The 27,604-nt window shown below is 43.5% G+C and overlaps 1 protein-coding gene across 1 annotated transcript; it reads right to left on the reverse strand.

The window, feature by feature from the left end:
• Nucleotides 1-7,638: 7,638 nt before the first annotated feature.
• LOC120055357 (GRAM domain-containing protein 2B-like) lies at nucleotides 7,639-27,581 on the reverse strand. Its single transcript, XM_039003226.1, has 12 exons — nucleotides 27,547-27,581; nucleotides 24,991-25,140; nucleotides 24,818-24,875; nucleotides 24,220-24,292; nucleotides 23,767-23,870; nucleotides 21,660-21,749; nucleotides 21,573-21,578; nucleotides 17,042-17,113; nucleotides 15,768-15,854; nucleotides 15,442-15,523; nucleotides 15,006-15,105; nucleotides 7,639-7,753 (listed from the first exon to the last, which is right to left on the reverse strand). Exons 1-12 carry the CDS (start codon nucleotides 27,579-27,581, stop codon nucleotides 7,639-7,641), a joined length of 972 nt encoding a protein of 323 aa, XP_038859154.1.
• Nucleotides 27,582-27,604: the final 23 nt, after the last annotated feature.

Below are 27,604 nucleotides of genomic sequence, written 5' to 3' on the forward strand. Positions count from 1 at the left end.
TGTGCGTCTGGCTGTGCGTCTGGCTGTGCGTCTGGCTGTGCGTCTGGCTGTGCGTCTGGCTGTGCGTCTGGCTGTGCGTCTGGCTGTGCGTCTGGCTGTGCGTCTGGCTGTGCGTCTGTGGTTGAGGTTGTGTGCATTGACTCATGGAAATGAAGGATCTTGATATGGACACCTGTCAAACACCTGGATACGTGTTCCTAGAGACTTCCTGAGGCAGAGCATTTGTGCACTACAAACTGTCTTCTCTGTGTACATGTATCTATGTACAACTCCCAGAGGTGAAGATGCTCTCTGTATGGACCTGAGCTGATATCACTCCTCCCTGTGTCTGCAGTGGACATCTGTCTGTCTACTTTTCTGTCTTTCTCCCTGTCTCTCTAATAATGAACATCTCTCTCTCTCTGGATTTCTTTCAACTATCCTGTCCTAAATAAGGACTAGGGGAAGAATAGAACTGGCCTTTGAGAGTCTAAGAGAAAGTCTGCTCTCCTGTAGAAGGCAGCCATTTGAACTTGTTCTGGGTTAAAGGTTGTGATAACTGAGTGAGAGTGGGGAATGCAGGATGTACTGCAGTATTACTCTGACTAGTTGTTTGACTGTTGCCTGTCCATATTATCTAATGTGTCTGAAGTGAAAGGGTTGTGGAGACATTGATGTCTCTGAAGCCTGAGATGAACATGGATAGTCTGATCTCAGATCTGTTTATGATCACAAACAGATCTTGAATCAGGCAACAACAAAAACATAGCTAGTTTGTTTTCTTCTGTAAGGAGACCTCTGTCTCTTGATAGATTCCTAATGTGAATGAACTATAGTGGAAAAAACGCTTGAGAAAATAATGTATTTTCATTTATATACAGTCTTCTCTGTGGCTCTTGAGAAGACAAGTCCGTTGACTGTTGTGACGATAGAGAGAGCAGGACTGATGGTCAATTGCAGTGGACGGTGTCCGTGAGGCCATCTCAACTGGCATTTTCTGTTACATTAGATCGCACATATACACTATATATACAAAAGTATGTGGACACCCCCTCATAAGTGGATTCGTCTATTTCAGCCACACCCGTTGCTGACAGTTGTATAAAATCAAGCAATCTCCATAGGGAAACATTGGCAGTAGAATGGCATTTCTGAAGAGCTCAGTGACTTTCAACGTGGCACCGTCATAGGATGCCATCTTTACAACAAGCCAGTTCATCAACTTTCTGCCCAGCTAGAGCTGCCCCGGTCAACTGTAATTGCTGTTATTGTGAAGTGGAATCTTCTAGGAGCAACAACGGCTCAGCCGCGAAGTGGTAGGCCATACAAGCTCACGGAACGGGACCGCAGAGTGCTGAAGTGTGTAAAGTGTCTGTCCTCAGATGCAACACTCACTACCGAGTTCCAAACTGCCTCTGGAAGCAACATCAGCACAATAAGTGTTCGTGGGGAGCTTCATGAAATGCGTTTCCATGGCCAAATAGCCGCATACAAGTGTAAGATCACCATGCGCAATGCCAAGCGTCGGCGGGAGTGGTGTAAAGCTCGCTGCCATTGGACTCTGGAGTAGTGGAAACGCGTTCTCTGGACTGCACAGAGCCCTGACCTCAACCCCATCCAACCACTTTGGGATGAATTGGAACGCCAACTGCGAGCCAGGTCTAATCGCCCAACATCAGCGCCCAGCCTCACTAATGCTCTTGTAACTGAATGGAAGCAAGTCCCCGCAGCAGTGTTCCAACATCTAGTGGAAAGCCTTCCCAGAAGAGTGGAGGCTGTTATGGTAGTAAAGGGGGGACCAACTCCATATTAATGTCCATGACTTTTGGAATGAGATGTTCGACGAGCAGGTGTCCACATACCTTTGGTCATGTAGTGTATGAAATGGTTGTTCACTTTGCTGCTATTCAACTGTCACTCACATAAGAAGACTATTCCTGAGGACTATTCCTCATGAGAAATAAATGGCGTTATAGCGTCTTATAACTGACTTTCTGAGATCTGAAGGGAATACAGTCATTAATTCACATTTATCCTCAATCTTTACTCATGCATTTTTCTCTCAAAGTAATAAAAACGTGTATAGCGGAGAGTTCGTCAAAGTGTTAGAAATGTTGAACTTTAATTGGGTTCCATGGTGGTTCTAAGTCAATAGCATGGAGCCAACATGGATGCCAGTTTCTTGAACTGATGATACAATGTCTGGTGTATAGGAGCTTTTCTATGGTGGCAGTATTGATCCAAGCCATAAACGAGCCTTTCACTGTTAGTGTGGTGCAGGTTCCACCACATCAGTCCACACACACACACACACAGAGCGCACAAGCATGATAAGCAGGTCTTAAGTTCAGCACTATTGTACAAAGCATCCAAAGTGTAGTTGAAAATATAATATTTACGTTTGTCTCCTTTGCATTGTTGACTACCTGACCCTGACCCCAGAAAGACCAGAAGCAAGGACTCTAGGAATGACCTAGTCATAGAATACTAAAGTTACTGTCAGTAAAAGTAACTCTATTGAGGGGACACTGTATGTTGATGATTAAACAATACATAACACTGCAGTCATCCTGGGTGAAAGTGGCACTTTGTAGGTGGCTGTTTTTATAGGATCATTTTGAACAGGTATCTATTCCATTTTCACAGTAAGGTGTGTGTCACCAGACCTAAGGTGGTGGAAGTCCCTCAGGCTCCCGTGCCAGACTCTTCAGGGTTTTAGGCTGGTTAGGGTTCTAAGCTCTCCAGGGTTCTAGGCTCTCCTAAGATACAATGAGACTAGACCTGACTGTCAGTTGTCATTACTGTACACTACTGTATGGGTTCTTGCTAAGAAGGTCTCTAAACATAATGGGGAATAATTAACACAGTGGTTCATTGAGACTGAATAGAGAATAGTCTCACTTGACCCTATGATAATGAAGTGAGGTATCGATATTCTGACAACTTTATGCATGTCCATTATTTGTGTTTTGCTGGGCAAGTGTTGGGGTGGGGTATATAACTTAGTGCGTGTGATGCCAGAGGGAAAATGTAAACTCAAGGTATCGTTCAATATAGCGCTTTTTAAACGGGGGTATAGATTTAGTTGTTTTTTATTACTGAAACTAAACTAATGTATTGTTTTGACTTTTGTGCTAGAGTTTGGACAGGGAAAATACTGGGTGGGGTTAGAACATGAGGGTGTGGTTTATATATGGTTATTGTAGTTACCTATTCTGTTTATTATTATTTGTAATATGAAAAAATTACTGACAATATGATGTAATGTCATTCATTCAGGGGACTGAATCTTGACCTTTTTATTGACAATGGGGAAAAAACAATAAACAATTATGTACAAAAATATAAACTTGTTGTTGATTCTATTGTAAAAACAAATTTACATAATTTGTGAATCCATTTAGTACAATGGAAAGAAAAAGTATGTGAACCCTTTAGAGTTACCTGGATTTCTGCATAAATTGGTCATACAATTGTATCTGATCTTCAAGTCACAACTATAGACAAACACAGTCTGCTTAAACTAATAACAAACAATTATAATTTTTCATCTCTTTATTGATCATACCGTGTAAGCATTCACAGTGCAGGTTGGAAAAAGTATGTGAACCCTTGAATTTAATAACAGATTGACCCTCCTTTGGCAGCAATAACCTCAACCAAATGTTTTCTGTAGTTGCGGATCAGACCTGCACAACGGTCAGGAGGAATTGTGGACCATCTTTACAAAACAGTTTCACTTCCACAGTATTCTTGGGATGTCTGGTGTGACCCGCTCTCTTGAGGTCATGCCACAGCATCTCAATCGGGTTGAGGTCAGTGCTGACTGGGCGACTCCAGAAGGCGTATTTTCTTCTGTTCAAGCCATTGTTGTTGATTTACATCTGTCTAATAGGTTGTTGTCATGTTGCATCACCTAACTTCTGTTGAGCTTCAATTGGCGGACAGATAGCCTTACCTTCTTCTGCGAAATGTCTTGATAAACTTGGGAATTCATTTTTCCGTCTGATAGCAAGCTGTCCAGGCCCTGAGGCAGCAAAGCAGCCCCAAACCATGATGCTCCCTCCACCATACTTTACAGTTGGGATGAGGTTTTGATGTTGGTGTGCTGTGCCTTTTTTTTCTCCACACATAGTGTTGTGTGTTCCTTTCAAACACCACAACTCTAGTTTCATCTGTCCACAGAATATGTTTCCAGTAGCACTGTGGAACATCCAGGTGCACTTTTGGGAACTTCAGACATGCAGCAAGAAGCTGGGGATTCTTCCATGGTGTCCTCCCTTGAACACCATTCTTGTTTAGTGTTTTACGTATTGTAGACTCGTCAACAGAGATGTTAGCATCTTCCAGAGGTTTCTGTAAGTCTTTAACTGACACTCTAGGATTCTTATTAACCTCATTGAGCATTCTGCGCTGTGCTCTTGCAGGCATCTTTGCAGGACGGCCACTCCTAGGGAGAGTAGCAACAGTGATGAACTTTCTCCATATATAGAGTTTGTCTTACCGTAGACTGATGAACATCAAGGCTTTTAGAGATACTTTTGTAACCCTTTCCAGCTTTATGCAAGTCAACAAATCTTTGGTCTTCTGAGATCTCTTTTGTTCGAGGCATGGTTCACATAAGGCAATGCTTCTGGTGAATATCAAAATCAAATTTTGTAAGATTTTTATAGGGCAATAGCTTTAACCAACATCTCCAATCTCGTCTCATTGATTGGACTCCAGGTCAGTTGACTCCTGACTCCAATTAGCTGTTGGAGAAGTCATTAGCCTCGGGATTCACATACGTTTTCCAACCTACACTGTGAATGTTTAAATGATGTATTCAATATAGACAAGAAAAATACAATTTGTGTGTTATTAGTTTAGGCACACTGTGTGTCTATTGTTGTCAAATGTTATGTAAAATGTATGCAGAAATCCAGGTAACTTCAAAGGGTTCACATATTTTTTCTTGCCACTGTAATTACAGTGCCTTGTGTATGAACTATCAATACATTTTTATTTACAGACATTCAAGAACTGTTGAATATTTTTTTGAATGGCTTAGAAGTAGCTTATTTTAAATACACCTGTATACATTGAAAGTATACTACACTGATTGATATAGTACTAATCATGGTGTACAGTATTTCTGTTTTATTGCTCATAGTTTTGAGGGTAGAGTGCCCCCTGCTGGCCTGTTAGTGCCACTGACAGATGCCATGGAGTCATTCTATTAATTAAGTAGTAAAAGTGATCTGAAATTAATTTACACTATCATTAAATAATTTAATTTGCCAGCAAATTTCAGATTAAAATAACGTCTGACTTACATTATTCCTTTACAAAGAACAACATTCATTACCAGTTAAACTGAGACCAACGAATAGTAAGCCAAATTGATTTTAGGAGTGGACTGACTGAAAAAATAAAAAAGCTGCTTTGTGTGAAGTCAAGGTTTTCCACATTTCTGACAGGACTGAGGTTTTAGTGATCTGTCTCCTCAAATGATCAGGGGACCCACATAAATATATATTAACAATTGACCAGCTCATGAGATGACATTTTAATTGAGACCCTTTATATACTGTAGTTTGTTGTACTGTGGCTTTGGTATTTAGTCTTCCTACTATAGGCAGGGGCGGACTGGGACAAGAATTCGCCCCTGTCATTTTATTCACATCGGCCCACCACTGCGCACGCCACTAGCTCAAGAAACATGTCTAAGCATGAATGCATGTTTCAAGATATTTTGATGTGCAACCTAATCCAGTAATTGTCATGAATTTTGGGTTCGCAATTAGACTATAGTTGCTATTTTACTGTCAAAATAGTACTCCAGAATTTCCATATTAGTTTTTTTTTGTTCCAAAGAGATGAATTACATCTTTTATGTGCACTAACTAAAATCATAGGCTAATTAATTTGTAAAGTGTAAACTCAAAACACATTAATTAGATCACAAACTAAAATATATTACCCACCACAGGAGGCTAGTGAGGGGAGGATGGCTCATAAAGATGGCTGGAATGGTATCAAGCACTTGGAAACAATGTTTTTGATGTGTTTGATCCCATTCCATTAACTCCATTGTAGCCATTACTATGAGCCGTCTTCCACAATTAAGGTGCCACCAGCCGCCTGTGATGCCCACTGCTAGTAGCCATGTATTCATCCAACCGTAAATGTAATGTCCTAAAAAACTTTACAGTTGTAGGCTACTACCCATGAAACCTATAGGCCTATGCCGGTGCACGTTTTGAGCACATTCCGCTCCATATCTCAAAGCCATATAAAATGTCTTGATTATAAAATAGTTGCTGTTGAGAAATAAAGATTATACCTACAGAAAGCTGAAACCCTCCTCTCTTCGACAGGGACAATTGGACGAAGCTTCCAAAGCTGTGTTTTTTCCCCCCGCAATTTCATTTTGAAATGTTATATGATCAGAATAAATGTTTCTCTCGAGTGCATGGAAGGAGAGGAAAGTGGCTCGCGCACCACAGCAGCAAGCCCCAGTGAGGGAAGACACTTTCATTACAAGAATCATGAGGATAATGCACTTTACTGTTTAGCAAAGTCATTGCTTTAGCTGTCCCAAAATTAGGATGTTTTTCAGTGAGGTGACAATGTAGAATATGCTCTTTCTACGTTTACAGGCACCCTTTTCATTTTTTTATGATCCGTGATCTTGGCTGTCTAACTGATGACAGAGTTGAAGCAGGTCATCTTTGCTGATGCTGTGTTTGACTTTCAATGTGAGTTTGTGTGACCTCAGCCTAGCAGAAAACCTTAATGTGGTCCCGTGTGGCTCAGTTGGTAGAGCATGGCGCTTGCAACGCCAGGGTTGTGGGTTCAATTCCCACGGGGGGACCAGGGTTCAATTCCCACGGGGGGACCAGGATGAATATGTTTGAACTTTCCAATTTGTAAGTCGCTCTGGATAAGAGCGTCTGCTAAATGACGTAAATGTATACTCAGGGCATATTAGTATAACAGAAATTTTAATTTTAATTTTTTTACAATTTCTATCTTAACAAGGTTATGGGTCGCCGGCCATGTCACTTTTTCTATGTTTAAAAAAAAAAGTATAATAAAAAAAAAAGTGTCCATTTTCGACCAGCCCACCCAACAAAAAAATGGTCCAGCCCGTCTGGTATTTGCCAGAATATCCAAATGGCCAATCCTCCCTGGCTGTAGGTCTCTTCAGGCTGTTTCCTGTTCCCTGGAATGAGGAGGGAGCAGTGAGAGGAGGAACCAAATCACTCTCTCAGATATTATCATGCATACTCATGCACAAGTACACTCGCACACACCTTTAATTACATGAAAGTGAAGACTCAAATACCTACAATGGGTGTTCCTGTTGATTATGTAATAGTGGAGTGATTTCTTGGAAAACAGGTGTCATTCCTCTGGGCACGTTTTTCTCCTAACCTCCTGTGACCTAACGTCCTGTGATCTCTGCTGCTGATACAGTACACGATACCTCTGATGTCTGAGAACACTCTCTCTCTGTCTACACAACCGGTTTGATCTACCTTGAATGGTTTTTAAATTGTCAAAGTTTGTAGTTCCTTGAAATTCACATCAGAGCATAGAGTCATCTGTGGAAAACTACCCCATAGTGTGTGTGTGTGTGTGTGTGTGTGTGTGTGTGTGTGTGTGTGTGTGTACTCACTCTCTGAGGTGTATGGAGAACTCCGGCAGGGCTCCTAGAGAACTCAGCTGCTCCTCCAGAGCTACGATCCGCAAACCGATGTACCCCGACGACAGTAGTAGCAACACCGCCCTACACAGACACACACGCACACAAAAGAGGTGGTGATTTTAATGTGAAAACAGTTTGATGGGTAAGATACAGTACTTCCTGATAGCTTGTAATCAGCTTGTGTTTTACTTTCACCTGCGGCACTCAGCACTCAGTATTACAATGAACTGTTAAACCTCCCTGGGAGATCCATACCTGAGTGCACTCTCGTTGATGGCACAGTGCAGATCAATCATGAGGAACCAGACATAAGTACTGTATTTCAATCAAGGACAGACAGCGGCAGGTAGCCTAGCTGTTAAGAGCGTTGGGACAGTAACCCAAAGGTCACTGGTTTGAATCCTGGGCTTGCAAGGTTTTAAATGTGCCGTTCTGCCTTTGAGCAAGACAGTTAACCCCCAACAACTGCTCCCTGGGAGCCAATGTTTTGGATGTCGATTAAGGCAACCCCCCGCACCTCTCTGATTCAGAGGGGTTGGGTTAAATGCGGGAAGAAACATTTCGGTTGAATGTGCAACTAACTAGGTATCACCTTTCCCTTCCCTAATCTTTTACAGGAAACCTCCCTGGGCAATCCATATCTGTCAGGCTTCAAGTTAGTTGTTCAAACAGAAGTCTGGGTAAATATGCAGACAATTGTCACAAATATAGGTTATTTCAATCAAATGTATTTATAAACCGTTTTTTACATCAACAGATGTCACAAAGTGCTATAACTATTTAACTGCTGTTATGACGTGTTAGTTATGAGCCTCGGTGTGTGTACTGATAACACTAATGTCAAGGGTGGAGAAAAGGTTATGAAAACATAATAATACTATAACTAGGGAAGTGTTTCTTTTCCTATTCTTTATCATTTATTGTTGAATAATGTTTCAACTGAAAGGCAATTTCTCCACAGTGCTATGGTTCTGTGTGTGGTGTAAAATCTATGTGAATCTGTAGCATTTATCTGTCAGTGTAATGTGTGCAATTCAATATGACTTGATGAATCCCCTGGGGGGCAATTAGAAGGTATTGGCAAAGCACAAACAAACAATTTCATCTATCCTCCACAGTCCACAGGTAACTAATGAAAGAGCAAGCACAGGAGACCGTAGCAAGGAACATCTATCTAGGTAAGAGTGAAGAACCCTTGAGAGGAACCAACACCTGGCTCTATGGGTAAAAGTTCAGTGTATTGCAGCCTTGACTATCTGGAGAACACCCTGTGCTCAGAGAACCAACCTATCTCACATCCATCCATCTACTCATCTCTTCAGCAATTCACCCAGCTATAAACAGCCAATCAGGTAGCAGGGTCCATTCCTCAACAGCTCTGAGCCAATCCAGAAAGACAACATACCAGACAGACTGTTGGGAAGTCTGGAAAAAGGCTTGTCTGTGATCCTGAATGATATGTGACTCTTTATTTAGATTTTCTTGGCCCATCCACCATCCCCCCTCTTCGGAAGACAAAAATAAACTTAGTTTTTACAGCTTTTCTTTTGTTGTTACATGTCCATTCTACACACATTTTACATACATGATATAGTTTTTTTTTCTACTGCATAAGTTACATAGCAAGAGTAAAGTCATTTGATATACATTACATCTGGATAGATAGCACATTATACACTATATTATTATAGAACATAAGCTTTTAAATCCACCCCTCAGCTACTCTGTCCATCCCACCTATCTCCCTAACCCCACCCCTCAGCTACTCTGTCCATCCCACCTATCTCCCTAACCCCACCCCTCAGCTACTCTCAATCCATCCCACCTATCTCTCTAACCCCACCCCTCAGCTACTCTGTCCATCCCACCTATCTCCCTAACCCCACCCCTCAGCTACTCTGTCCATCCCACCTATCTCCCTAACCCCACCCCTCAGCTACTCTGTCCATCCCACCTATCTCTCTAACCCCACCCCTCAGCTACTCTGTCCATCCCACCTATCTCCCTAACCCCACCCCTCAGCTACTCTGTCCATCCCACCTATCTCTCTAACCCCACCCCTCAGCTACTCTGTCCATCCCACCTATCTCCCTAACCCCACCCCTCAGCTACTCTCAATCCATCCCACCTATCTCTCTAACCCCACCCCTCAGCTACGCTCAGTCCATCCCACCTATCTCTCTAACCCCACCCCTCAGCTACTCTGTCCATCCCACCTATCTCCCTAACCCCACCCCTCAGCTACTCTGTCCATCCCACCTATCTCCCTAACCCCACCCCTCAGCTACTCTGTCCATCCCACCTATCTCTCTAACCCCACCCCTCAGCTACTCTGTCCATCCCACCTATCTCCCTAACCCCACCCCTCAGCTACTCTCAATCCATCCCACCTATCTCTCTAACCCCACCCCTCAGCTACGCTCAGTCCATCTCACCTATCTCTCTAACCCCACCCCTCAGCTACTCTCAATCCATCCCACCTATCTCCCTAACCCCACCCCTCAGCTACTCTCAATCCATCCCACCTATCTCTCTAACCCCACCCCTCAGCTACGCTCAGTCCATCCCACCTATCTCTCTAACCCCACCCCTCAGCTACGCTCAGTCCATCCCACCTATCTCTCTAACCCCACCCCTCAGCTACGCTCAGTCCATCTCCCTAACCCCACCCCTCAGCTACTCTCAATCATCCCACCTATCTCTCTAACCCCACCCCTCAGCTACTCTCAGTCCATCCCACCTATCTCCCTAACCCCACCCCTCAGCTACGCTCAGTCCATCCCACCTATCTCCCTAACCCCACCCCTCAGCTACGCTCAGTCCATCCCACCTATCTCCCTAACCCCACCCCTCAGCTACGCTCAGTCCATCCCACCTATCTCCCTAACCCCACCCCTCAGCTACGCTCAGTCCATCCCACCTATCTCCCTAACCCCACCCCTCAGCTACTCTCAGTCCATCCCACATAACCCCACCCCTCAGCTACTCTCAGTCCATCCCACATAACCCCACCCCTCAGCTACTCTCAGTCCATCCCACCTATCTCCCTCAGCTACTCTCAGTCCATCCTCCCTAACCCCACCCTCAGCTACTCTCAGTCCATCCCACCTATCTCCCTAACCCCACCCTCAGCTACTCTCAGTCCATCCCACCTATCTCCCTAACCCCACCCCTCAGCTACTCTCAGTCCATCCCACCTATCTCCCTAACCCCACCCCTCAGCTACTCTGTCATCCCACCTATCTCTGTAAACTTCCCTCTTATGATGACCATGTGCCATATATTTTTTAACTGTGCTGTGATTTTGAACCTGTATAATTGCATAGTATCTACAGATTGTAAGTTAAAGATAAATATTTTTACTAAAAGTATTATATTGTTGATTGATTGACTATGGCTTTCCAAATCGCAGTGCTATTTGTAGGGTTACTTTTTGGATAAATGTTGTGATTTTTCAGCCATTCCTGAACTTAAAATACACTGCATGACCAAAAGTATGTGGACACCTGCTCATCGAACATCTCATTCCAAGATCATGGACATTAACTTGGAGTTGGTCCCCCCTTTGCCGCTATAACAGCCTCCACTCTTCTGGGAAGGCTTTCCACTAGAACAGGGGTTCTTAAACGTTTTCAGCCTGGGGCCCAAGCTTGTGAAAACATGTGACTATATGTAAATATGGGTAATGAAATGAAATATAATAATATAAATAGCATGTTTCTTTTTTCCCATTAAAAACACTTACATATCTGTCTAGGTTGGAACTGTTAAGCATGGTTGGAACTAAATAAGCATGTTTAATTTTGTCTTGTTTGCCGTTCCAGATAAAGTGAAAGATTTTTTGCTCAAATAATTTAAAAAATAAATTGTTCGGCATAGGCAGGGCCATACGTAAATAGGTAAACTGAGATACAACTAAAGAATTAATCAGGGTGATTTAAAAAAAAAAAATAGACAAGTATTTACCTTTCCATGTAGGCAAGATCTTATCTATTTTTGATAACTTCCTATTAAAATGTGTTGTAGTAAGTTCCTTTATTTCCTTAGGGATATGAATACGTCCACTTCACCATCAGATCATTTTATTGGTAAACTACAGGGTAATGTAAAAGTTTTTTTTTTTTGCAATCCAATATGTAATATGGTACACTGATTTGGGTTGTAATCCAGGGAGGTTAGAAAAACTATATAGATCTTCTATGAGGCTGTGCAGGGATCCACGGATTTAAGAGGCGTAGAATGACACCTTGGATTTCTAGCCCCTCTATATTATTGTTGGATCTGATTTTAATTTCCATGGCCATAATAAATAGATGTGCAGACAGTGGACAACCTTGTTTTACTCCTCTTGACAGTTTAATACTTTCTGAGACGTAGCCATTATTTACTATTTTACACCTAGGGTTACTATACATAACTTTAACCCATTGCATAAGAGATTCTTCTCAATTAAAATAATCCAGGCATTTATATATAAATTGTAGTTGTACTTTATCAAAAGCCTTTTCAAAATCTGCTATGAATACCAGACCTGGTTTCCTAGATTTTTCATAATGTTCTATTGTTTCAAGTACATGTCCTTTTATTATCTCCAATGTATCGTCCATGTAAAAACTCTGTCTGATCAGGACGAATAATAAACGACTACAGCTTTTTAATTCTATGCTCTATGCATTTTGCTTGGATTTTTGCATCACAGCACTGACATGTAAGGGGCCTACAGTTTTTTAAGTTGATTTGATCTTTATACTTACCACCAGGTTAGTGTTTCAGTGATAGTGAAATCAGAACATTGTGCTGAGTACCTGATAGTTGACCATTTTTATAGGACTGGTTACAATATGCAAATAATGGATCTTTGAGAGGATTATAAAAGGTTTAATATACCTAAACTGTTATGCCATCCAGCCCTGGAGTTTTCCCTGGCCTACTGGCTTTAATTGCATCAAGAAGTTCCTCGTCTACAATTTGGCCTTCACACAAGTCTTTCTGTACAGCTGTTCATTTTACACTATTATAATTTTACACTAAATATTCCTTACAGTTAACTTCAGAGTGGAAATGGGGGAATCGTGGATTCATTCATTTGGTGAATCATGGATGACTTCATAACTTTTAACAAGTTTCTGTAAATTATTTTTGTTAGCATTTCTATGTTGAAGATTAAAAAATAATTTGGTGCATTTTTCACCATTTCCATCCAATTTGCTTTATTTTGGAATGTTCCCGATAAGTTCCTCCATTTCTTTTTGTTTTTCCTCTAACATATTCTGTAGCTATTGTATATGGTACTTTATTATTGCTATCTATCTGTACTGTTATTTCTGATATTTCCTTTGTTAATTTGAACTCTTTTGACTGAAATTGTTTTCGTTTTAAGGATGAATATTGAATTGCATGACCTCTGAAGGCACATTTCAAAGGGTCCCATAGAATAAGGGGATCCGCTGTAACTATGTTACGCAGGAAAAAGTCAGTTATAAAATCCTTTGTTTTGGTTAAAAACAGCTTGTAATTCAGTAGGCTTTGATAACATTTCCAATATTTGATTCTCCCGAGTGGCACAGCTGTCTAAGGCACTGCATCTCTTTCTAACCTCCCTGGATTACAACCCAAATCAGTGTACCATATTACATATTGGATTGCAAAAAAAAAAACTACTTTTACATTACCCTGTAGTTTACCAATAAAATGATCTGATGGTGAAGTGGACATACAACCGGCCGTGATTGGGAGTCCCATAGGGTGGCGCACAATTGGCCCAGCGTCGTCCGTGTTTGGCCGGTGTAGGCCGTCATTGTAAATAAGAATTTGTTCTTAACTGACTTGCCTAGTTAAATAAAATAAAAATATTTTTATAAAATCCTCGCCCACGTGGAAATTCTGTAATCGGAATGTGGATGCCAATTATTTGATGATCTGACCACATTCTGCCCCCATCACATTCTTCCCCCTACCAGAGTGAAGGAAGCAAGAAAATAATCAAGACGACTAGCTTGATTAAGCCTCCTCCATGTATATCTCACTAGGTCTGGATTTTTAAGGCTCTATAGGGGTACTTAAAACGGTATTATAATCTCCCACCATAATAATAGTCATTTGTTGATTGTGAGCGCGATAGATTAGTATATATTTTCATAGAATATGATATGTGACTCTTCCTGCCGTTTTAGATTCAAGACGAAAACTTGTGTAAGATTTTAGAAGCTGACAATAGACTTAAGATGTTTGTAGATTAACACACCCATTCTCACACGTGGCAGTATGTGTGAAGACTAACACACCCATTCTCACACGTGGCAGTATGTGTGAAGACTAACACACCCATTCTCACATGTGGCAGTATGTTTGAAGATTAACACACCCCATTCTCACACGTGGCAGTATGTTTGAAGATTAACACACCCCATTCTCACATGTGGCAGTATGTGTGAAGACTAACACACCCATTCTCACACGTGGAAGTATGTTTGAAGATTAACACACCCCATTCTCACACGTGGCAGTATGTTTGTAGATTAACACACCCCATTCTCACATGTGGCAGTATGTGTGAAGACTAACACACCCATTCTCACACGTGGAAGTATGTTTGAAGATTAACACACCCCATTCTCACATGTGGCAGTATGTTTGAAGATTAACACACCCCATTCTCACACGTGGCAGTATGTTTGAAGATTAACACACCCCATTCTCACATGTGGCAGTATGTTTGAAGATTAACACACCCCATTCTCACACGTGGCAGTATGTTTGAAGATTAACACACCCCATTCTCACACGTGGAAGTATGTTTGAAGATTAACACACCCCATTCTCACACGTGGAAGTATGTTTGAAGATTAACACACCCCATTCTCACACGTGGCAGTATGTTTGAAGATTAACACACCCCATTCTCACATGTGGCAGTATGTTTGAAGATTAACACACCCCATTCTCACACGTGGCAGTATGTTTGACGATTAACACACCCCATTCTCACACGTGGCAGTATGTTTGAAGATTAACACACCCCAGTCTCACACGTGGCAGTATGTTTGAAGATTAACACACCCCATTCTCACACGTGGCAGTATGTTTGAAGATTAACACACCCATTCTCACACGTGGCAGTATGTTTGAAGATTAACACACCCATTCTCACACGTGGCAGTATGTTTGAAGATTAACACACCCATTCTCACACGTGGCAGTATGTTTGTGAGAAAATATGAAAGGTGATGCAAGGGCTTCAGCACCTATAGATCTAGTTACAGGTGATGGGGAGGGGAGAGGAGAGAGAGATGGAGATCAGGAACAGATAGATGGAGAGGAGAGGAGTACTCACAGAAACAGACAGATGGATAGGAGGACATTGAGGTTGCGCATATCTCTGATAAGGAGGAGGGTTTTAACCCTTTCAGTGACGATCCAAACCCACGAGTCAGCTGTTCAAGAGGAAAAGAAGACAACAGGCCATTCAAACAATATTTAAATGTGTGGTATGTCTGAGTATATGTGCATGTGCTTGTGTGTGTGTGCTTGTCTGTATCTGTGTCTTCTTCAGTGTGTGTTTAACTACGTGAGTCTTCCTCTGTGAATGTGAACTGATTATCCTGAGGTTTGCTGATGCTGCTTCTAGGAGTGGTGCTGTCCTTCCCAGTTTTCGTTATGATTAATATTACATCATATTCATATCTCTTGTATGTCGTCTGTTATGCCTCTCACCCCTCATTTATTTTTCTCGTCTGTCTTAACAGTCTTTTTAAGATGTTCTCTCTTACCGCTGCTGGGCAGGTCAGAGTAGACGGCCTCTATAGGAAGGCTCCGCTCCACACTGTCCTCCCGGCTGGAATTGCTGGAGATCTGTCGGCAGGGAAGGGTTAAAACATGTCCTAAAACAAAAATCTCCTGGTCAGAATAAATGGTGTCTTGATTAATAACACAAAAAAAGTGAATGTGTACTCTGGCATTTTCACAGTGAGTTATGAAGAATTACAAAGTGCACTTTCTTTGATGGCACTGATTGGAGGAAACAGGGCAGTACAGGAAGCTACATGGTGGGAGGAAAAGGATAGGATGACATCGAGGCCATCAGTGAAATTCTTACTGTGTCTATGTCCCGATCCACGCCATCAACGCTGTTCTCTCCTGAGAAGTGGGGACTTCTGTTGCCACTCTCCACCTGCTCCCCCAGCTGTTGTGGAAACCAGAGTCTGTAAACGCAGTTGAGCGGTCGGAAATCCCGCTCATGGCGCACCCACGTAATTTCCATCCCCTCCGCTAAAAAATGCTCCTCGCTCACAGGAAAAAAAAACTGCCGCTCGATATTCACTCCATTCATTAAAATCACAATTTAACCAACACCCATCTCTTTTTGTGACTAACTGAACCTAACACTTGGTTTTGAAGTATTGAAACTAAAACATATGATTCGAATATAAAGTATATGAATAAAGTATTTGAATAAACATGAAAAGGGGAATGTAAGAAGCACTCATAATTAAAAATAGGCTATATGTAGTATTAAACAGCACAGAAACACCCTAATTAGGTCAGAATCCAGACATGTAGCCTAAGAAGGAACGGAAATGAATTGTTGAGGATATATTATTGTTATTAGCCTATTATTTCAATGATTTCAAGGCTATAGCCTACAAAGAAATACATTGTGAAGCATTTACGATTGCGACATGAACATTAACCGCTTAGCATTTAAACAACAATTTGTTTATTAAATTATTATAGTCTATAAATTGTGCATATAGGAAAGAATTACAATTAAATAAAAGTGAAACTAAAATGCCTTACTAGGCATTTGAATCCATTTTTAGAAACACGAGTTTGGCCAGAGTGTGGTTTCAGGCTCATGCGATGGTGCTTGGAGAGCAGGCCAACAGTGGATGGGGATGCTCAACACCCTTCGGCCACTCTTGCCAGGTTGGGCAGGGATGCAGAGTTGTTTTTTTATAGGAAGGCCTACAGGTTTTCAGGCAAAAATAATCCTATCAAAACAGAAAGCTCCTTGAAAGAGGTAATATGTCAGGAATATTGGGCCAAAATCAATGATAGCCTATTGTATAGATAATGGAACAAACCAAGACACATCCGAGGTTCAAACTATAGAACCCAGTTCCTACATTTGAATACATTTGATTTTATCAAACAAAACTGTGCTACATTCTATCTCTGGGACCCTCAGGATGACAAATCAGAGCAAGATTACTGAATGTAAGTACATTATTTACCTTCAGAGGTGAATGTATCAAACCAGTTGCAGTGACTAAAGTTTTTTTTTGTTGTGCACTCTCCTCAAACAATAGCATGGTCTTTTTAAGAGAGAAAGGGAGACAGAGAGAGAGATCAGAGATCATTTGGGTATACCTGTGCTTGTGAACACACAAACTGCAGGATTTCGTAACACACTCTCCGGTTCCGCAAAGACACAAACGAATACTGAAACAGAGGCAAAACAGAATGAGGGACTACACAACACACCACCACATAGACAAACCACCACACAGACAAACCACCACACAGACACAAAACACCACCACACATACACATCACCACACAGACACAACACACAGACACAACACACCATCACACAGACACAACACACCATCACACAGACACAACACACCATCACACAGACACACCACAACGCCACACAGACACACCACCACACAGACACACCACACCACCACACAGACACAACACACCACCACACAGACACAACACACCACCACAAAGACACAACACACCACCACACAGACAAAACACACCACCACACAGACACAACACGCCACCACACAGACACGCCACCACACAGACACAACACGCCACCACACAGGCACAACACGCCACCACACAGACACAACACGCCACCACACAGACACAACACGCCACCACACAGACACAACACGCCACCACACAGACACAACACGCCACCACACAGACACAACACGCCACCACACAGACACAACACGCCACCACACAGACACAACACGCCACCACACAGACACAACACACCACCACACAGACACACCACCACACAGACACAACACGCCACCACACAGACACACCACGCCACCACACAGACACACCACCACACAGGCACAACACACCACCACACAGACAAAACACGCCACCACACAGACACAACACACCACCACACAGACACAACACGCCACCACACAGACACAACACGCCACCACACAGACACAACACCACACAGACACAACACGCCACCACACAGACACAACACGCCACCACACAGACACAACACGCCACCACACAGACACAACACGCCACCACACAGACACAACACGCCACCACACAGACACAACACGCCACCACACAGACACAACACACCACCACACAGACACAACACGCCACCACACAGACACAACACGCCACCACACAGACACAACACAACACGCCACCACACAGACACAACACGCCACCACACAGACACAACACGCCACCACACAGGCACAACACGCCACCACACAGGCACAACACACCACCACACAACACGCCACCACACAGACACAACACGCCACCACACAGACACAACACGCCACCACACAGACACAACACGCCACCACACAGACACACCACCACACAGACACAACACACCACCACACAGACACAACACACCACCACACAGACACAACACGCCACCACACAGACACAACACGCCACCACACAGACACACCACCACACAGGCACAACACACCACCACACAGACACAACACGCCACCACACAGACACAACACGCCACCACACAGACACAACACGCCATCACACAGACACAACACGCCACCACACAGACACAACACACCACCACACAGACAGAACACACCACATCACCACAGACACAACACACCACAGCACAGACATAACACACGACCACACAACCACACAACACGCCACCACACAGGCACAGACACACCACCACACAGACACAACACACCACCAACCACACAGGCACAACACACCACCACACAGGCACAACACACCACCACACAGACACACAACCACACAGACACAACACAACACACCACCACAACACACCACCACACAGGCACAACACACCACCACACAGACACACCACACCACCACACAACACACCACCACACAGACACAACCACACAGACACCACCACACAGGCACAACACGCCACCACACAGGCACAACACGCCACCACACAGGCACAACACGCCACCACACAGACACAACACGCCACCACACAGACACAGACACAACACACCACCACACAGACACAACACGCCACCACACAGACACAACACAGACACAACACACCACCACACAGACACAACACACCACCACACAGACACAACACACCACCACACAGACACAACACACCACCACACAGACACAACACACCACCACACAGACACAACACGCCACCACACAGACACAACACACCACCACACAGACACAACACACCACCACACAGACACAACACACCACCACACAGACACAACACACCACCACACAACACACCACCACACAGACACAACACACCACCACACAGACACAACACACCACAGACACAACACGCCACCACACAGGCACAACACACCACCACACAGACACACCACCACACAGACACAACACACCACCACACAGACACAACACACCACCACACAGACACAACACACCACCACACAGACACAACACATCACCACACAGACACAACACCACACAGACACAACACCACACAGACACAACACACCACCACACAGACACAACACATCACCACACAGACAAAACACACCACCACACAGACACAACACACCACCACACAGACACAGACACACCACCACACAACACACCACCACACAGACACAACACATCATCACACAGACAAAACACACCACCACACAGGCACAACACACCACCACACAGGCACAACACACCACCACACAGGCACAACACACCACCACACAGACACAACACACCACCACACAGACACAACACACCACCACACCACCACACAGACACAACACGCCACCACACAGACACAACACGCCACCACACAGACACAACACGCCACCACACAGACACAACACGCCACCACACAGGCACAACACGCCACCACACAGGCACAACACACCACCACACAACACATCACCACACAGACACAACACGCCACCACACAGACACAACACGCCACCACACAGACACAACACACCACCACACAGACACAACACACCACCACACAGACACAACACGCCACCACACAGACACACCACCACCACACAGACACACCACACAGACACAACACGCCACCACACAGACACACCACCACACAGGCACAACACACCACCACACAGACACAACACACCACCACACAGACACAACACGCCACCACACAGACACAACACGCCACCACACAGACACAACACACCACATCACCACACAGACACAACACACCACAGCACAGACATAACACACGACCACACAACACACCACCACACAACACACCACCACACAGGCACAACACATCACCACACAGGCACAGACACACCACCACACAGACACAACACACCACCAACCACACAGGCACAACACACCACCACAACACACCACCACACAGACACAACACCACACAGGCACAACACGCCACCACACAGACACAACACGCCACCACACAGACACAACACGCCACCACACAGACACAACACGCCACCACACAGACACAACACGCCACCACACAGACACAACACGCCACCACACAGACACAACACAGACACAACACGCCACCACACAGACACAACACGCCACCACACAGGCACAACACGCCACCACACAGACACAACACGCCACCACACAGACACAACACGCCACCACACAGACACAACACGCCACCACACAGACACAACACGCCACCACACAGGCACAACACGCCACCACACAGACACAACACATCACCACAACACACCACCACACAGACACAACACACCACCACACAGACACAACACACCACCACACAGACACAGACACACCACCACACAACACACCACCACACAGGCACAACACACCACCACACAGGCACAACGCACCACCACACAGGCACAACGCACCACCACACAGGCACAACACACCACCACACCACCACACAGACACAACACAACAGACCACCATACAGACACAACAGACCACCATACAGACACAACACACCAACACACAGACACAACACACCAACACACAGACACACCACCACACAGACACAACACACCACCACACAACACACAACCACACAGGCACAACACATCACCACACAGGCACAGACACACCACCACACAGACACAACACACCACCACACCACCACACAACACACCACCACACACGCACAACACACCACCACACAGACACACCACCACACAGACACACCACACAGGCACAACACACCACCACACAGACACAACACGCCACCACACAGACACAACACCACCACACAGACACACCACCATACAGACACAACACACCACACCACCACACAGGCACAACACCACACAGACACAACACACCACCACACAGACACAACACACCACCACACAGACACACCGCCACACAGACACAACACACCACCACGCAGACACACCACCATACAGACACAACACACCACCACACAGACACACCACCTCACAAACACAACACACCACCACACAAACAGAAACACACCACCACACAGACACACCACCACACAGACACAACACACTACCACACAGACACAACACACTACCACACAGACACAATATACTACCACACAGGTACAGACACACCACCTCACAGGTACACACACACCACCACACAGACACAACCACAAACACACCCACAGCCACAACCACAACCACAGACCCAACCACAACCACTGACACACCCATAGCTGCAGACACAGAGGCAGACACAGCCACAGACACATTCACTCAAACAAGACCAACAGGGCCGTTGTGGGTTTGTTTCTGACCTTGTTTCCATCAGTAGTACGGATGGAGAGCATAGACAGGGCTGAGTTCTGCTTCTTCACTTCCTTTACGCTGGACACATGGACCTCAACCTACAACAAGACACAGATACTACATCAACAACACATGGTACAGACCACAACAGACCATCTACTTCTACCTACTGTTTGTTGGCCAACTTGGCGTTGTCTACTCTACGGCTCTATTCAGTCTGGATGGCTGAAGCGTCACAGATTCCTGATAGAAATATAAAGTCATTTCCGATTGAGCCGACATATGCAGCGTTTACTGTGAATGCAGCCTGCGCTAACGTGGGAACGTTGCCTTTACATTTCAATCACACTGTAAAGCTCAACTTCTGTGATACGGATTGAATAGGGTCCCTATTCTACTCTACTCTGCTTTTCTCTTCTCTACTCTTCTCTAATCTGCTCTGCTCTTCTCTAATCTGCTCTGCACTTCTCTACTCTTCTCTAATCTGCTCTGCTCTTCTCTAATCTGCTCTGCTCTTCTCTAATCTGCTCTGCTCTGCTCTTCTCTAATCTGCTCTGCTCTACTCTAATCTGCTCTACTCTAATCTGCTCTACTGTGTTCTGCTCTACTCTGCTCTGCTCTACTCTGCTCTACTCTGCTCTACTCTGCTCTGCTCTGCTCTACTCTGCTCTGCTCTACTCTGCTCTACTTTACTATGCTCTGCTGTGCCCTTCTCTACTCTGCTCTGCTCTACTCTACTTTACTATGCTCTGCTGTGCCCTTCTCTACTCTGCTCTGCTCCTCTCTACTCTTTACTTTTATCTACTCTGCTCTTCTCTAATCTGCTCTACTCTACTCTTCTTTACTCTACTCTTCTTTACTCTACTCTTCTCTTCTCTAATATGCTCTGTTCTACTCTGCTCTACTCTACTCTGCTCTGCTCTACTCTAATCTGCTCTAATCTGCTCTGCTCTGCTCTGCTCTAATCTGCTCTACTCTACTCTTCTTTACTCTACTCTTCTTTACTCTACTCTTCTTTACTCTACTCTTCTTTACTCTACTCTTCTTTACTCTAATATGCCCTTCTCTACTCTGTTCTACTCTACTCTACTCTGTTCTACTCTACTCTACTCTGCTCTGCTCTACTCTAATCTGCTCTGCTCTACTCTGCTCTACTCTGCTCTACTCTGCTCTACTCTACTCTACTCTACTCTGCTCTTCTCTGCTCTTCTCTGCTCTAGTCTACTCTACACCTCTTTACTCTACTCTTATCTGCTCTACTCTTATCTGCTCTACTCTTATCTGCTCTACTCTTATCTACTCTACTCTTATCTACTCTACTCTTATCTACTCTACTCTTATCTACTCTACTCTTATCTACTCTTCTTTACTCTACTCTTCTTTACTCTACTCTTCTTTACTCTACTCTTCTTTACTCTACTCTTCTTTACTCTACTCTTCTTTACTCTACTCTTCTTTACTCTACTCTACTCTTCTTTACTCTACTCTACTCTTCTTTACTCTACTCTACTCTTCTTTACTCTACTCTACTCTTCTTTATTCTACTCTACTCTTCTTTACTCTGCTCTACTCTTCTTTGCTATGCTCTACTCTTCTTTGCTATGCCCTTCTCTACTCTGCTCTACTCTACTCTGCTCTACTCTACTCTGCTCTACTCTACTCTGCTCTACTCTGCTCTACTCTGCTCTACTCTGCTCTACTCTGCTATGCTCTGTTCTTCTCTAATCTGCTCTTCTCTACTCGGCTCTAATCTATTCTGCTCTGCTCTTCTCTAATCTGCTCAGCTCTACTCTACTCTACTCTGACTACTCTACTCTACCCTTCTTTACTCTACTCTACTTTACTCTTCTCTGCTCTACTCTTCTCTGCTATGCTCTGCTCTTCTCTAATCTGCTCTTCTCTACTCTACTCTATTCTGCTCTGCGCTTCTCTAATCTGCTCAGCTCTACTCTACTCTACTCTGACTACTCTACTCTTCTTTATTCCTCTCTGCTCTACTCTGACTACTCTGCTCTACTCTATTCTACTCTATTCTACTCTATTCTACTCTATTCTACTCTGGCTTTCTCTACTCTGCTCTATTATACTCTACACTACTACATATGAATCTCTTACCTTGGTGTCCTTGAGGAGTACGGAGGAGTAAAAACATACGTAGTTGACAGACACAAATAGCTTCCCATGATACAACACCTCCTTCTGCAGGGCACAGGTGAACACTGAAACACACAACCAGGACAGAGGACACAGTCAAATGAGAGACACGTGAGTTTCTCCTTGACACCTCCCTTTATCCCCAGAATACACTGTGATATATTCAGCTGAGGGCACATTTAAATATTGTGCAAAGTGAGTGCTTAAGTTTAGTTGTTATCAAGCAGCACAAAGCACATAATGTGGAATGAAATATAATGAATGTCCCAATGCATTAAGTAATGATTTTGATGACTCCATCATAGCTCTGTAACCGAGACATAAATCCACATGCAGCCCAGACAGTTTCAGGACCACGATGATGATGAATCCATAAATAAGTTCCAGACTCACCATGTACTGAGATCTACTCACCATGAGTTAGTTTCTCCTCTGTAGGAATGTCTCGGAAGAGTTTGTGGAAGGTTTTGTTGTATTTCACAAAACTCTACAAGAGAGAGAGAACAGGATCTAACTCTCTGTTAATCAATCAACCAATTAATGAATCAATCAACCAATTAATGAATCAATCAACCAATTAATGAATCAATCAACCAATTCATGAATCAATCAACCAATTAATTAATCAATCAACTATTTCATGAATCAATCAACCAATTCATGAATCAACCAATTCATGAATCAATCAACCAATTAATTAATCAACCAATTAATTAATCAATCAGCCAATTCATTAATCAATCAACCAATTCATGAATCAATCAAGCATTCAATCAGGAGACATTTCCAAGCCAGAACCAAACCCCAAACACATAGCGGAGAAGGAGTGCTAGGACCTCAAATCAAATAAAAGTTTATTGGTCGCATATCGAGATTTGCAGATGTTATCGCAGGTGCAGCGAAATGCTTGTTGTTGGCTAGGAGCTAGAAACAGGGCAACTGTGTCTGTCAGCACCATCTTGTCTGAAGCCCTCCTTCAGGTCCTTGTCCTGTATATTTCAGGTGGGCTTACATTTTTGGCAACGGCGCCATCAGGCCGGTGGAAGCTCTCCTCCTCTATGGTCTCTGACCTATGGATAGGGAGTGATTGAGATCGGATCAATGGACTTACATAGGCTTTGGTACTTTCCCCCAGTCCGTGGCCTATTCTAGTCATTAAACTTGTTTTCAGAAGTAATCTTTGACCTGAGAGATTTGCTCCTGTTCAGGCTGTGTCCCAGCTCCTGGATCTCCAGCTGGGCCTCCTCTAGACTCTTCCACTTCTCTTTGCTCTTCTTACTGCGGCTGCCTCTCCTAAGGCCCAGACTACCTCCTCCACCACCATTCTCCAGGGACCTGGAGGAACAGGGCACTAAACCGTCACGGTGTTGCCCCGTGTCTGTAAACACGCTCTGTTTAGAGGTCATATTTACGTATTTACCTATATGTCATATTTATTTTGTAATAAACTTTATTGTGGTTTGCAGAATTTCCCATAGTGGGACAATAAAGTTGTGGGTTGAATTTGTGGATTCAAACTCAACTGATTCACCTACCCATGGGCATAGTTTTTTTTGTCTGCTGGTGAAAACTGCTGTTACATTAATGAAAACATTAAAAAAAATGTGCACCAAGAATCCAAACTATACCCATAGCTATGCACCTGATTGTTATCATTTTGATTCTCATCATTTCAAGTCAATTCTGACTTTCCAGGAAGCAACCTACACAAACATGTTATATAAGTTATTAGAGATGTGAGATATCTTGTTATTTACATTCTCAGCAGCTCCGGCTAACTTGATACCATCAGACAACCATAAGGAAGAATGGTTGCCAGAGCAGTTCTAGCTAGTACTCATTATGATAGTCAACTACACCTTAGTGGCACTCAAATATCTTTTTCACCTCATTTAACACCTCAATTATTTAACAAAAAGGACATCTCAATAGGTGGTCCAGGTCAGTCATGACATAGCAAAGTGGGGGGTGGGCTTTTCCTCTTTTGTTCTCTATAGTTCCTCAGGCAAGGGGGAGGCTGATGACGTCACAACTTCCCATCAGACCAACTCCTTGAATGCCCTTCTCCTTGCAGTTTGCAGTTGTGTGTAAAAAACACTTTTGTTCAAAACATGTTGTTTTTATACCCTATAGTGTGTGTACTTTACTGTATTTTTACTGTATTTATACTTGGGATTTCACTTTTTAACTGGAAAAGTTTTTTAAAAAATCGCTCGAGTATGTCTTTAAGCGTTAAAAAGAAGTGGCATCCAGGTCAAAGGAAGATTTGCTATCATTTGCAATTCAAATGATCAGAACATTTCACATGCAAAGTAGGTGTCAGACTGAGTGTACAAAACATTAAGAACACCTTCCTAATATTGAGTTGGATTTAACAAGTGACATCAATAAGGCTGCATCACATCCGGCTGTAATTGGGAGTCCCATAGGGCGGCACACAACTGGCCCAGCCTTGTCCGGGTTTGGCCGGGGTAGGCCGTCATTGTAAATAAACTGACCTGCCTAGTTAAATAAAGGTTAAATAAAAATACAATAAAATAAATAAGGGATCATAGGTGGTCAGTCTATGTCATGGGAAGAGCAGAGTTTTGTACACTGTGTGCATTATGTTTAAGCGCCTGAGGATGGGAGAAAGCAAATTATGGACATTAAATATGCATGTCCAGATGTGGGATCTTAATTTGAGCCAGTTTCCTACATCAGGAAAATAATCCTGTAGCAACAGGAAAAGTGAATTATTATGTGGACAATGGACATTTTTGTAGCGGTTGATACATTTTTCGTAAGGGAAAATCAAGTAGGACATTTCAAAGTTTAGATTAAAGACTTTAGAAGCCTTTATAAACCTCAAATACACTACAAGTTTTACATTTCATCCTTTTCAGGAAAGTTCTCATGCAACAGGGTGCTCAAATTAAGATCCTACATATCACAGGAAGTTGTGGCACCTTAATTGGGGAGAACTGGCTCATTCTTATGACCGGAGCGGAATCGGTGGAATGGTAACAAATACATCAAACACATGGTTTCCAGATATTTGATGCCATTCCGTGAAGTCTGTTCCAGCCTCCTGTGCAACATATATATCTTTGTTTATTCTATTCCAGGATAACATTTTCATTATTGTTCCTCTCCTTACGGACAATGTAGGCCTAACTGTAACAAAAGCTGTTACATTTACAGTTCAAAAAGTCTAACTTTAATGTGAAAACCCAAATAAAATGCACAGAAACATCACATCATTGAAAAGTCGTCAAATCAATCTTTATGCACCAAAGCTTTGAGTATCTAGATATCTGCTAAAGAAAGCAGATTCACCTGCTCCCGATTAGACCAACCTGTTACTTCTGGGGCTGGACGAGGGTCCTGAGGGCTATGGCTGCAATGCATTTTGGGGAATGAAAACAAACAAGTTCCCTTCCTTCCTTCTCTTCCTCAACTCTGGTGAGTCCTCCGTTCAGACTAAACCATTAGTGAAATGGCAATAAATACATCTGGAATGGCCTGTGTGTGTGTTGTCATCTAGGTGGTATGCACTACTGTAAGTTTGAGGAATGTACAATTCTCAATAGAAAATCCAAGATTCGGTTAAGGGACATTCAGACTTCCTAAACAGAAACAACGGTGATGGTCTCTACAGCTGGAGTTTAACTGAACCTGTCTAGAACTGTACAGAAACAACATATGTATAGCAATGCATAATAATAAAATACTTCTTTTAAAAAGTTGGTTGATACTCACACTGAGCTGTCGAGGGAGAACCTCCGGCGCTCCATGTTCATGGTCTGGAGTGGTTAAA

Source organism: Salvelinus namaycush, chromosome 11 (genome assembly GCF_016432855.1).
Source record: "Salvelinus namaycush isolate Seneca chromosome 11, SaNama_1.0, whole genome shotgun sequence".
Classification (NCBI taxonomy): Eukaryota; Metazoa; Chordata; class Actinopteri; order Salmoniformes; family Salmonidae; genus Salvelinus; species Salvelinus namaycush.